Below are 14,350 nucleotides of genomic sequence, written 5' to 3'. Positions count from 1 at the left end.
AAAAATAACCATATTTGATTAACTAATCTGTATTTTTGATATTACTTTAGTGTAATATATATGCTTTTATATAAAATGTTCAGCAGTGTATTCTATATTAATAAAATTATAATATTATAAACAAAATGAATAAAATTTAATGTCCTAAGTAATTTTTGCCTGCCTTTACATATTTTCGTCGACTTTTACTAGTTAAACATTTTTTTTATATTTTCAAAACTGTATTATTATATAACATTCAAAATTATAATTCAAATAAAATTTTTTACTTTTATTTAATATAAATCGGTTATAACTACTTATTTCTTTTTCAAACCGATTTTATCTAAGTGATCTCATAAAAACTTACAGGAACATGACATTTATTAAAGACTAAACGTATTTTGAATTTTGTAAATTAAATGTTAACATAATATAGTTGATAGTGTTTGAAGACAATTAATGAAACGATAGTTCAGAGAACAGTCTCGCATTCTATAACAATCTAACCTTAAAAGAAACGTGATGATCTATAAATATACATGTATATTTATATTGTTTTTACGTGAAAATTAGTAAAAGATATTAAAGTTCTATCTATATACATTATGACAATGTGGCATCATTCTAAATTAATTTGTAATAAATTTGTGACAAAATGGAATAATTTTGCTTTTTACAACTACAACAAAAGAATAAGACATAGTAGTTCAAAAACTACTGTAGAAACAAATGAAGATGTTGATGACCCACTTCCTAAGCAAACAAAAGTTGTTATATGTGGAGGTGGTGTTATGGGTGGTGCAGTTGCTTATCATCTTTCACTTATGGGATTAGGATCTCAAACTGTTATTGTAGAAAGCGGCAGGTATGAAATGGCAGACTTTGTAAGTCCATTTTGGACTGGATAAAAATGTATTTTCATTTATTTACTTTGACTAAATTTAGATTAGGAGGTGGAACAACCTGGCATACATCAGGATTAGTAGGAGCTTTTAAACCAAGTTTGGCACAAGTTAAGCTAGCTCAGAATACCATAGCATTATATAAAGCATTGGAAAAAAAAGGCTTATCAACAGGATGGAAACAATGTGGTAGTCTTTCTTTAGCACGCACAAGAGATCGTATGACTGTATTTAGACGAATGAAAGCACAGTCTATGTGAGTCAATTACTAATTGTAGTAGTATATAAAATTAATTAAATGTAGATCATTCTATGAATATTTTTAGTTCCCGCAATATTGAATGTCATTTGATTACACCAAAGCAAGTACAAGAAATATGTCCATTATTACGAGTAGATGATTTAGTTGGTGGATTATGGATCCCAGGGGATGGAGTGGGAGATCCATATCAAATTTGTTTAACATTAATAGGAGAGGCAAGAAAGAAAGGTGTTTACAGTTTTTCATGAAAGTAAAAAAGGATATAAGAATATGTATTTAATTTCATATTATAATGAGATTGTAAAATTCATTTAGCTCCTAATACTTTTAGGTGTTAAAGTGTTTGAAAATTGTAAAGTTACTAAAATTATTACACAAAATGGTAGAATTGCAGCTGTAGAAACAACACATGGTACTATTGAATGTGAACATTTTGTTAATTGCGCTGGATTTTGGGCACGTAATGTAGGAAAATTAAGCGAGCCATATGTAAAGGTTAAATATTTTCTTTACTGTTATTAGTGAATATAAGAAAGAAATATAATTTTTATAAATAATCTGAATTAAATATATTCTATTTTTAGGTGCCTCTCCACCCTGTAGAACATTATTATTTGCATACAAAATCAATTAATGGTTTAGATCCTATGACCCCTGTTATAAGGGATTTAGATGGATATATTTATTTTCGAGAAAATAACGGAAGTTTATTAGCTGGTGGCTTTGAACCAGTTGCAAAACCAGCATTTGAAGATGGAACAATACCTGGTTAGATATAGATTTTTATTTATTATTGACCTTATATAGATTTAAATATGCAACAAATTTTAATTTAGGAGGTACAGAGCAAAGATTTCTGCCAGAAGATTGGGACCATTTTCATATATTACTTGAACAAATGCTTTATAGAATTCCAAGTCTAGGAAATGCTATTTTAGAAAAATTATGTAATGGTCCTGAAGCATTTTCTCCAGATTGTAAGTGGATAGTTGGTGAAGCACCAGAAATACGTAATTATTATATTGCTGCTGGTATGAAAACGGTAAGTTACCTTAAGTTATGAAATTATAAGATATACAAAAATATAATTTTTATAGGTGGGTATATCAGCAGCTGGTGGAGTTGGTCGAGCAACTGCAGAATTAATAGTTAACGGTTCAACATCTTTAGATATGTATGAATTAGATGTGTCACGATTTTTGGGACTTCATAACAACCGTAAATTCCTACGTGATCGAGTAAAAGAAGTTCCTGGCATGCATTATGCTCTACAATATCCACATCATGAATTTAAAACTGGTAGAAATTTAAGAATGTCTCCAATTTATCCAAAACTTCGAGCAGCTGGTGCCATATTTGGTCAAGTAATGGGGTACGAGAGACCATCCTGGTTTCAATTAGATGGTGATAATGGTAGGTTCACTCTCTTTTATAAAAGACAAATTTTCTATGAAAAATTTTATATTAGAAGATAGATATTTCTATATTTTTTAGTATAAAATTCTTCATAAAACATTATTTATTAACGTGTCTGTATTATAAAAGAAGAAACTGGATTTTATTATACAGATTGCTTTGCTACACAGATTTAGAGACGATTGATGGGTTTCAAAGATGTAAGATAGCATATACAAATACGTTCAGTAAACCACCATGGTTTGAAGCAGTTTGGAATGAGTATGCTGCATGTCGAGAAACAATTGGACTGAGCGACTATTCTTCTTTCACTAAAATTGATTTATGGGTATGATAGATTATTGTAACTAATATATGGATATATTATTGCATTACATGATTTTTCAATTCATGTATTGTTTTAGTCAAATGGAACGGAAGTAGTCGATTTTTTACAATATTTGTGTTCCAATGATGTTGATGTTCCAGTAGGAGGTATTATTCATACAGGTCTACAAAATCATCGTGGAGGTTATGAAAATGATTGCAGTTTAGCACGTATTGCTCCCAATCAGTAAGTTGTTTAAATAAGTTGTACAACTTATAAGATATAAGATATAGCTATATAATTAGACTTTTTATATTTAAGTTATATGATGATTGCACCTACCATACAACAAACTCGATGTAAGCATTGGATTAATCGTCATTTACCAGTAGATGGTTCTGTAGCAGTATCTGATGTAACATCAGCATATACAGCAATCTGTATTATGGGTCCTGCTACTAGGCAATTATTATCAGAATTAACAGATACTGACTTAAATCCCAAAAACTTTCCATTTTTTACTTTTAAGGTATTTATTGTTAATTATTAATTATATTTATTATTAATTATAAGCATATTTAATATTATATTATTCATATTTAATTTTATTATGTTTACCACACATTTATTTCTTGAAAAGGAGTTAGATGTTGGTCTTGCTAATGGAATACGCACAATGAATTTAACTCATACTGGAGAACTTGGCTATGTCTTATATATTCCAAATGAAGTTAGTATCCTAAATTAATAAAAAAATCTTTTCTAAATTATGAATTTTATATTTTATTGATGTACACATTACACATTTGTAGTTTGCATTACATGTTTATACAAGATTAGTAGATGCTGGAGTTAAGTATGGAATAAAACATGCTGGTTACTATGCAACTCGAGCTTTACGAGTTGAAAAATTTTACGCATTTTGGGGTCAAGATTTAGACACCTTTACTACTCCTTTGGAATGTGGACGAACTTGGAGAGTAAAATTAGATGTAGTTATCTTTAGAATTTGCATGATTTATATATTAAAGTTTAATTAAAACAATATTTTAAAGCTATATGCTTAATAGAAAGGTGTGCATTTTATTGGAAGAGATGCTCTTTTAAAACAACGCGAAGAAGGTGTAAAACGGAAATATGTGCAGCTATTATTAAACGATCATGATCCCGAATTAGATACATGGTGTTGGGGCAGTGAACCTATTTTTAGAAATGGAAAATATTGTGGAATGACGACTACTACAGGTTACGGATTTACATTCAAAAAGCAGGTACATATTTAACGTTATTAACAGATTACTAAATTTATATGATTATAAAACTTTGGTAAATTTTGAAAGCATAAAAATTACAAAATATAAACATTTATAATAATCAATAAATTTTTATTTAGGTTTGCCTTGGATTTGTTCAAAATTTTGACTCACAAGGACGTCCACAAGAAGTGACAAATGAATATATATTGTCAGGAGATTACGAAGTAGATGTAGCGGGAATAAAATTTCCCGCAAAATGTCATTTGCATAGTCCTAATTTACCAACCAAATTTCCAGATAAGGAAAGGGATTCTTACCATGCAACACGTGATCATCAAGTTGTTTGACTCTAACATTATAAGTTTTGAGTTTTGTACAAATAATGTATATAAAGTTTAATAAATTATTTAATAAGTGACAATTATAAATCACTACTTAACATATAAAGCAAAGGATTACTTAAACCACATTTTAATTAATCAGCTTTATCTTTTTTCGTAGCTACAATTCTTAAAAAATTACATCAATGTATACTAGTAATTATATACTATATTACAGATTTTCAGGTGCACCATACATTCTGCAAATACTCCCTAAATGACTTACATAGTACAACATATTAATTTTGGTATTGATTCAATATACCACTTATTCATATTACATTTATATTCAATTTAACCTACAAAAATTCACTATTACTTCTTGAACACCCTTGCTGTCTTGACTTCCTCTTCTTCATTATGATACGCATTATACTGACATTTGTGCTATAATATTACAATGTCGTGGTAACACACTGTCTCAAGTACACTGTTCAAAAGACACATTTTGTGAGGTTGAATGTTCGTTGCTTTCTGATCGATGCAACAATATTTTTATTAAAATATTAACATAATAGTAATCTCGCTTATTCTAGCTCAATTGATACACTTAATATACGATTATTCAATATCTATCCACCAAAAGTTAAGCCCAAAGTATGGTACATCTATCCGTACATTAACAACTTTTTACACGCGATTCTTATTATTTATGTTCTTCTTTTTTACTGTACACAAATCGACAATGAAAAATAAAGCGTCCTATCACTCTGGGATATTCGGTTCCCGAATGGATTCTAAATCTTTTAGGTTCCTACACGAATGAGCTATTGAATCGAATAACCTGAAACAATATAAATAAAAAAATATACATTATATGAAAAATCAAAATAATAAAATACACAATTATCATTAATAACTTACTTTTCAATTTCTGGTGCACAGTGAATAAATTCATGCGTCCAGAATTTGTATGTTGGATTTTTGATAAGTTCAACAAAAGTAACAAGAAGACCCCATGGGTGAGGTCTATTTACAACAAGTCTTTCAAGAATAACTCTTGTAATTTGTTCTTGTATCGCTTGCGTATTAGCTTCAACAAACAAGTACAGAAGTGTACAACAGAAGTAATTCGTATGGGTGTTAGGATACCGCAACTGATTCATAATTGCATTTATGAATAAATAACGGCCTTCTGTATCAAGATCCACTGCCAAGTTTTGAAATATATCCATATGTGCAGAATGTGCGATAGCAGACATGTTAGGCGTATGTCCTTTACTGCGAATAAAAGATATAGCTTGTGTCCCAACATAAAGTACGAGAGCGTTCATTAATGGAATATTATAGCGAAAACCGGTGTCTTGAGACACTTGTAAATTACTACGCAATTCAGAAAGGAAAGTAACTGGAGCTCGCGCTTTTAAATACGAATCAAGTTCTTTTTTGAAACTTAATGGCTGTATCATAGATGCAAAATTTGTCAATATTCGGGGGGTATGTGTTGCTTGTTGTAGCAGATTAACTGTTAAATTCGGCGTGAATGGATCAGGTAACCGCATACTTCTTGGATATGCACTTAAAATAATATTTTTCATCTGTGTGCAATTAAGTGGAATTACATCACAAAATCCATAGTGATATTCACAAAGAAATTCAGGAAAATCGTGTAATAAGACTAATAGTACTCTAACTGTTCCTCTGTATAATGTATGAACAGGCTTTGCAAGTTCCGTGTTTCGAAGGTATGATGCAAGGTACTTAAAGAGATCAATTAAAAGTTGCGCATACATGCCCCAACATTTTTGTTGTGGTGTAATCGCAAGCGTACGTCCAATAAAAACTCTGTGTGCAACTATATCCAACCAAGCGTAACAAAATCCTGAAGCTTTGGCTGGTCTAAGTATATGTAGCGTATGGCAGAAAGCAGTTAATACTTGATAATTTATTGCTTCCAATACAGGTTCAGGGGTGCAAAGTTCCAAAAAAAGCATGATGAAAATTCTATGATACGGTAATTGTTGAAAATCAGTTCCTCGCATTTCCTGATCCTGTAGTAATACACCAGCAACGATTCCCAAAACCTTGTTCAGTAAATTAATTTTTGTATGAGTGTTTGTGCTGTCACCAGAATGTTTTACCAGAAGTGCGATCAAACGAACGAAAGCATCCAACGAATGGAAACATTTCGCACGAACAATACATTCTACAGAATTTGTCTCAGCTAAAGCACGATAACACGAATCGACACACATCTGAGTACTCAACTTAAAGAATCTTGTTATGAGATCGTCTGTTTTAAGGATTCCATGAATGTTCATTTGATGGACAAACATTCCGAAAGCTTTCGTGGGATCACGAGCATGCGTTGGATTATGATGCATTGAGATCCATTCGCGTAACAAATATTCCGTCTTTTCCATCAATCCAGGTGGATCGTCAAAGTCACGAGCCTGTAAAAAATAAATAACATAAATTGTAAATACAAACGTGTGTTCTTGGTGCCTTAAGATTGGCAGAATTTACTTACTCTCACCTGTAGAATTCCAGAATGAATATGCGCCGTAGGGCCAGCAGGAGCTCTGTCTGCTAATACTCCTGTATCATGATTTAGGCGCAATGATTCTATCAGATTTGTCAGTCTAAACAGTAAAATTCTGAAAAAAAAAATATATGTTTTATTTGAATTAATTCTGCACTAATTAATATCGTAATATTAATAGTCACCCTTCAGGTGGTGCTCTGTGGTGAGCTATTCGGGCAAGTATTTCAATTGTGTGAAATAGGTCAGATTCGGCAACATGTGTAGTTTGTCTTTCATCAATTAAATAAAGTTGCACCAACTGCATAGCAAATGCTGTCGCCATAGAATTTCCAGAATCTATAGCTTGAGCCAAAGCTAAATCATACTGTGGAAGACTAATTAAATGAGACCTAAAAAAGATAGTAACGGTACTATTTATATTTTATCACTCAAATAAATTTAATAATTTAATAATATATTATGAAAAATAGAATACCTGATAAGATAATCGACAGCTTCGAAGTTGTATCGAAACTCTTCTCGACACTCAGTTAAACACCGAGTAATGTGTTTGTTTGTCCATTGCATGCCATAGGCACGTGGATCTTGTAAACATTTTAAAATACGTAGATGAAGTTCTCTATATCGCAATATAATTTCTGAATCTATTACACCGCTGGTAATGGTAGGGCCATCTAATAAACCTTCTACAGCCTAGAATTAGAGATATATAGATTGCATATAATGTAGATTACATACTTAAATAATATAATTTGTAATAATTTACTTTTTTAAGTAATGTCATAGCAGCGCCTGCATCTCTTGATCTTCGTGTTAGGATAATAGAATCTAAGAGACTGTGAAGAGCAGCATGTTGTGGAGGAGGTGTAACTGGACCCATTGCAGCAAGCAATACTTCAACTTCAGCTGCAAGTTTTTCTAACATAGCTCCAACTTCATCGTTACTCACAGCTGCTGCATATGCAGCAACTTGTTGTGCCGTCGCTACTGCAACTGCTGGATTAGCAGCAAATGCAGTTACAGTAGGTTCCTTTAAGAAAAAAGTATTTTAAATAAACAATATTATATAAGAATTATAAATATACGACATATAGAATATGGAATACATACTGTAACAGGTTTTGGCATTAACAAAGCTTGTGTGTCTCGTTCAGATAGTGGTAAGAATCCTGGAATATTCCTCGCAAATTCTTCATAAACAGCCATTTGTTGAGGCGTCACTCCGCCAACTTTTAGTCTTATTTGTTCAGGCATTCTCTCAGCTTGATATTTAAGTAATGGATCGCAATATCTTCTTCCTTCTTGCCGTGCAATTTTTCGTAATTCAATTTCATTCAATAAACGTTTATCCATTTCTGGAATTGCCTTTTCAATAGCTGTTTTTTGTACAAATGCGCAAGCAAGTTCCATATTATCAGCAGCTACTACATTAGCTGCTTGTTCTGCAAGTTCTTTTTGTTGTGGGGTGGTGCCCATCATTGCAGTTAAAAAAGCTTGTTTTAAATTTGTACTAATTGACGCCAAAACTTGATCACGGCAAGTAATCATAGCCATTCCAGCAGTTAAATTACGAACCATATGTCTTGCTGCTGTTCTCATTCGAACTTCTTCTGGATCTAATGCAAAGTCTTTTCTCACAATTTGTTCGCTAGTGGTTAGAGCTATTTTGATCGATCGATCAACTACAGGATGAATCCATTCTTGAATTGCTCTTTCAACAGCTGGACGAACAAATTGTTTCAAATGTGGGTGCGTTTGGAATAATGGCAAATTATTATTAATGGTGATATGTTGAGAAATATTAGCAATCCCTGTTACAGAAATATCCATATAATTAAAACGCGGCTCTGGTGGACCAGTAGGTAAAGATGGTGTTGTATTTGCTGGAGCTGTTTGTGGAACAATAGTTCCAGCTGTAGTAGGACCAACCAATTCTTCAATAGGACCTTGTGTTTGTTGCTGATTGTTGTTTGATTCAGACTTTTTATTAGGATGTGATAGCTGATATTCTAAGTTCCGTAATTTTTCTGGATCTTTTAAATAAAGCGCAGGTTTTAATTCACCTACATCAATGCTTAAATTTTTGCATAATACTTCTATCTCGAATTTTAAATTCAATTTTAGGTCTGGTTCTTGATGTAATTCTGCTAATACATTCATAATTGCCATTGTCCAAGGATTAGGTGGACGAAAAACACGACTTTTTGCACAACTTTCAAGTACTTTAGCAACAAATGGAACAACATAAAGAAGTTCTTGTTGACCTTTGTGATATGCTTCGACAAGTAAACTTTTTAGATCTATATCAATGTGTAAAATCGGTTTATTTCTGCCAAGAGTTAACATTCCTAGCCAATGACCTAAATTTTTTAAAAGTGAGCGATCAGAAAAATTCGCTATTCCTTTATCACTCCGTAATAAAACCTTTATGTTTCTAAATGTTTCTCTAGTAACCATTTTGTACACTTCTGGTAATTTCAAACAGTCCAGAAAATTTGAATATAAAGCATGGAAATTTAATTCTATGCTTGCACGTTTCATTACTAAATACTGAGCCATCCAAGGCCAATACTCTTCTGTGACAATTTCTCGAATTTCGTCACATTTTTGTTGTAAATTAAGTTGACTAAGATTATTGAAGATGAATGCTGTTTTATCTTGCAAAGCTTCTGGAGGTGTTGTTATCTTTTCTTCTTTATCGGTTGCTACTAATAACGTATCAATGTTTGTTGCATTAGCAATAGAAGGCTAAAATTAAAGAAAAAATCATAAGTAACAATGAAAATGTATTATGCAGTTCTCAAATTTATATTTTACTTACTCTGGCTGAGAGAGAGGTGGTTGGAGTCGTGGATGATTTCGCTTGAGTAGTGCTTGTCGTTATTGTTGTTGTTGTAATAGTTTTATATGGTGTAGTAACTGGTGCCAGCATAGCTGCTAAAGATTTTGGGAGAACTGGACCTTGAGGTCTTGTGGGAGGCTCCTGCCCCTGGAATCCATATTCTATATACTCAATTAAATGTGGTGGGAACTCACTGAAATGTTGAATTGCCCTGACGTGATCACAGTATGTTTGGTAGTCTTTTAAACGGCTTTTGAACCGATCCAGAGCTGTTATGCCAAAGTAATACATCTTGCTGCCTTCTGGTTTCCTAAGTGCATCCAATACAAATCTCAGAGCTAATCCAAGTGTCATATAGCTACTAATCAATCCTCTTTCGATAATTCCTCCGAATAATTGTGCCGTAATTTGCAACTCTTTATCTGGGTATTGAGGAAAAAATCGATATTCCTCAAATAAGTTTCGCAACATACAGTTGAATACTTCTCTCTCTCTTTTACTACCAGAATCTTGAAATTTTTTTAACATATCAAGAACTTCATCAATTGATAAGGTAGGATGTGGTGGATGGTTGTATATTCGCTGAAAGTAACTGTTTGCTTCATCTTCAATTTCTTTGGAAACATTTTGTGCCATATCAGGAAATAAGTTCGATGCTTCAGGTATTCTTGCTTTTTCAATGCCTGTTGGTGGTCCAAGTCGTCCTAATCCTCCGATTGTTGTACTTCCAGGTAAAACAGATGGTCCTTGCGTACCAACTGGTCCTGAATGCAACTGTGAAGATAACGGTAACATTGGAAATGGACTTGGAGAAGGTCCCATGAGACGAGATGGAGAGCCAGGTGCTGATACTAAAGGTCCAAGTGCACCTGATAAATTAAACGCAGAACTACTTGGTGGACCAAGACTGGAACCCAAACCAATAGATGCAAGACTTGAACTTAAATTTCCAAGCGGATCCACTTGTTTTGAAGAAAACAACTACAAAATTAAATAAGATATATTTATATATAAGATTAGTGTACAAGTAAATATAAGAAATTACATTAATTTCGATACCTGTCCTCCCAAAGTTGCTGGATTAAAAGGTTCCAATCCACGATGTCGTAAAACTCCTGGTGGTGGAGGTCTACTCATTGTACTTTTACTCAACATTAGACTACAATTTTGTACCATTGTCATTATTGCCTCGGAACATTCTTGAGATACACTTCTGTAAAATAAAAAAGAGGGGAAATAAAAAAAATATTAATAATAAGGAAATATTATTTATATTAAAAACATTTAGAATACAAAAACAGTAAAACATACCCAGCGCATACTTGCAAACAAGCAAGCATTGTTGTTAGTGTTTCTTGTGGAAGTTGACTTGCTTTTGGTACTGTAAGATCTTCCTTTATACCAGGTCCCATTACTTGAGGACAACGTCTTTGTAAAAACTTTACACAAGCAGTAACAAAAACTTCTCCTTGTTCTCTAATTTTATCAGTCAACCATTTTTCTAATTTTAAATATTCTCTTCTTGAAGCCAAACAGGCTAGATCAATAACAAATGGATACGATTGAGCAGTCAATAAATGAGTTAATGCTTTGAGGTCTTGAGCAACATCAAGAATACGAGATAGTCTTGTTTGATCATGATCTCCACGTATATACCATTCTGCCATAGCATGCATAATAATAGATTTTATTTTAACTGTATTTCCATGCCATGCATGATGTAGAATAACAGCTGAATTTGGATGATTCCCAAGAAAAATAGGCATTAATGTACTAAGTAATTCTTGTCTAAGTATTGTAATAGGAGCACTAATTTGTAATAATGCTAATACAAGAACATCAGGGCAGTGTTGAATGGGCCATTTAAATATTTCTTGAACTGGTCCATACAGTCCTCTTTCTGCCATATGCAAGAGTAATTCAACTACATTTAAGGACCTCCAAGTTTGTGCTTCCTTACTGTCACTCTCTGGTGCTGCTTTCAATACATCAACAGTTACAGAATGATATGGATAATCGGCGAAACAAAATATATCAGGGCACTTTAAAATTTGTTGCACTAAAGAAAACTGTCCTTCTATGTTATCCCAATGACGATAAAAAAGTTCCACGGGAAACATATCTGGAGGATATCCTTGATGTTGCAATCCCAACCTTAATCCTGTGATCAACAAATTCAATCCTTGTCTATCTTTGATAACAAATTCTGCATGATCTAGTTTAACTATCACTTCATTCCAAGATAATGTTGATTGCTGTAATTAACAATGAACATAAATTAAAATTAAATACTTAATTTAATACATAAAGTTATTAGATATCAGTTACTAAAGATTACAATTTCTTTTAAAGCTTGAACAAAAACTTCAACATTCCATGTAGTAGGAGCAGCATTATCACTTGATTTTTCCTTATTTGCATCTTGTGTAGCTCCTGAATTACCCCAAAATGATTGTAATCCTCCAGCATCATCAAGACTACTACAGCTACGTGCCATATGACCTAAAACCCTTGCTGCGCATGTTGGAGATATTTCTCGAGCCCCTAAACCAGCCAAAGCTGATCGACATTCTTCAACACTGTTAGTGAATCCATATCCTAATTCCATAATCAATTCTACTAGAGAATTCCCATCCTAAAATAGACATATTACATGTATTAAAAGATTTTTAATATATAATATATTACAATAATTATACAGTTATTATTATTTGTATTACCATTTGATTAACAGCCATGTTTAGTTCGATTTTGGTTTGCGGAGTTTCCCCGTTGTCTGGGTACAAGAGTGGTGCTAGCACCACTGGTACCAGCTCACGGGGAAAATCGCGCCTCAAATTCTTGAGAAATTTTTCTTTTGCTTCAGATGAAAGGCCAAATTGATTGGCTGAATGAAAAGCTTGAGACAATATAAGATGAAGAACTTCAGGTAATGAATCGTGCAATCCTTCTTCGTGATGTCTGTTGCTTGTTTCAGAATTAATATAATTTTTTATCAATTCAGGCAGCTGTTTTTGTACGTGCTCTAGAGCTAATGTACGAATTTCAGTATTTTCAGAATGGAGCAATGCAATCGCAAATGCAACTTCTTGTACCAGAGTTAACCCAAGTGCCTTTTTTAAACGTAAAAAAAACTTTGGTGATGGGTTCAAAGTCTAAAAGATAAAGTTAAAATTAACAAAAGTTGTTTGTTTTAAAAGAATGTGATATAAAGAAATGTTTAATATATATCAATTTATATAAATATACACATATACACACACCAATTCTGATAATCTTTACCAAAATAAAAAGTAAAATATACCTTTTGTTGATGAAATGGATGGTCTATAGCAAAGCACAGATTAGAAATAAAAGAAGGTTTGCTAAGAAGATTAGTACACTCTTGTTTTAGAAGTTGCACTTGAAAGTAATCTCTCGCACTTAATTCTGGTGACTCTCCTGTAGAAAAGTCGATGCACGAGAGTAAAGAGCGCAGCAAATGTCTGTCTGCCTCCAAACCCTTCCACTGCACCAGCTAGAATACAATAATACATTTTAGAATGATGAATTATCATATATAAAATATGTATATAAACATGAATATATTAGATATGACCTCTACGGCATTATCACATATTCAGTAACAGAAATAAAACTGAGAAAAGATTATAATATATTTCAAAATAACTTCAAACAAATAAGTATTTTACAACTATTATATTTGTTAAGTAACTGAAACATTATTATTATTATTTATGTTTTAGAAGGGAGCATTGAAAAATATACAGAGTTTCATCGTTCGAAATAATACGTTGGAATACATACAAATTACGGAAAGAGGCTAAGTTCAAGATGTATTTCATGCCGCGTGAATATTCAATTGCCATTACTTATAGAATAAGTTTATTAATCTATATATAAATCCACATTTATTTTTTTTTTGTGAAGATGTTCACTTTAATAATTGAAATTAAATGGAATCTGTAATAATATTCACGAAGCATATTGCGTTGTTCCGAGGACGGCGTGTGATGAATAGAAGGTGGAAGGGGTGGACATAAGAGATGCAGTAGTACAACAGGTTTTTTTCTACTTACAACTGATATTTCTTGGCAGCTGTCTCGAAAATTTTTCTTATTTAAATTCGTAACCAAATAACTGATTTGTGACAAAGTAAAAGATAACGAGTCCAGGTTCATAGTTCCATGAATACGACCTCGAAAGCTTCAAACACGTTTGAAGCTTTCTTCGGTATCCACGAATTGCCTCCCCGGATTCTCTCCTCGTTAAAAGCATGAAAACTACATTGGCACAGTCCTGCGACCAACATCGGGATTAATATTTTGAAATACAATTTCAAACCAACGTCATGGCGAGCACAACAAGATAATACTCAAAACGTAACACTACTCCAAAATCACACCATATAACCAGTCACACTTTACTGGTCTTTTTTTCCATCTACTTCGGTAGACTTCTACCTCTACAAGACAGCCGGTTCAATGTTTCTTTAAATCGTCACTAGAGAGCGTTAAC

At 32.6% G+C, this 14,350-nt stretch overlaps 2 protein-coding genes across 3 annotated transcripts; one reads left to right on the top strand and one right to left on the bottom strand.

Annotated features, from left to right (window-relative positions):
• The first annotated feature begins 294 nt into the window (after window positions 1–294).
• On the top strand, window positions 295–4,543 carry LOC117204564 (pyruvate dehydrogenase phosphatase regulatory subunit, mitochondrial). The gene is made up of 14 exons (XM_033442082.1): window positions 295–847; window positions 928–1,140; window positions 1,211–1,374; window positions 1,478–1,641; window positions 1,731–1,914; window positions 1,983–2,188; window positions 2,244–2,559; window positions 2,733–2,890; window positions 2,967–3,115; window positions 3,191–3,398; window positions 3,510–3,599; window positions 3,682–3,861; window positions 3,940–4,140; window positions 4,263–4,543. The coding sequence occupies exons 1-14, from the start codon at window positions 588–590 to the stop codon at window positions 4,470–4,472; spliced, it is 2,703 nt and encodes a 900-aa protein (XP_033297973.1). The 5' UTR covers window positions 295–587; the 3' UTR covers window positions 4,473–4,543.
• A 51-nt stretch (window positions 4,544–4,594) lies between these two features.
• Window positions 4,595–14,313, bottom strand: LOC117204563 (CCR4-NOT transcription complex subunit 1). 2 transcript variants are annotated; one of them, XM_033442079.1, is made up of 14 exons: window positions 13,912–14,313; window positions 13,137–13,349; window positions 12,553–12,987; window positions 12,171–12,467; window positions 11,144–12,087; window positions 10,892–11,045; window positions 9,812–10,813; window positions 8,101–9,738; window positions 7,757–8,020; window positions 7,466–7,683; window positions 7,173–7,379; window positions 6,976–7,102; window positions 5,370–6,898; window positions 4,595–5,289 (listed from the first exon to the last, which is right to left on the bottom strand). In XM_033442079.1, exons 1-14 carry the CDS (start codon window positions 14,011–14,013, stop codon window positions 5,211–5,213), a joined length of 7,209 nt encoding a protein of 2,402 aa, XP_033297970.1. In that variant the 5' UTR covers window positions 14,014–14,313; the 3' UTR covers window positions 4,595–5,210. The 2 variants fall into 2 exon arrangements, with proteins under 2 accessions (XP_033297970.1, XP_033297971.1); XM_033442080.1 differs by having other exon boundaries at window positions 6,982–7,102.
• Between the last annotated feature and the right edge of the window lie 37 nt (window positions 14,314–14,350).

Source organism: Bombus bifarius, unplaced genomic scaffold (assembly GCF_011952205.1).
Source record: "Bombus bifarius isolate JDL3187 unplaced genomic scaffold, Bbif_JDL3187 scf7180000007978, whole genome shotgun sequence".
NCBI lineage: Eukaryota > Metazoa > Arthropoda > Insecta > Hymenoptera > Apidae > Bombus > Bombus bifarius.
This window is presented reverse-complemented; position numbering and strand designations above follow the sequence as displayed.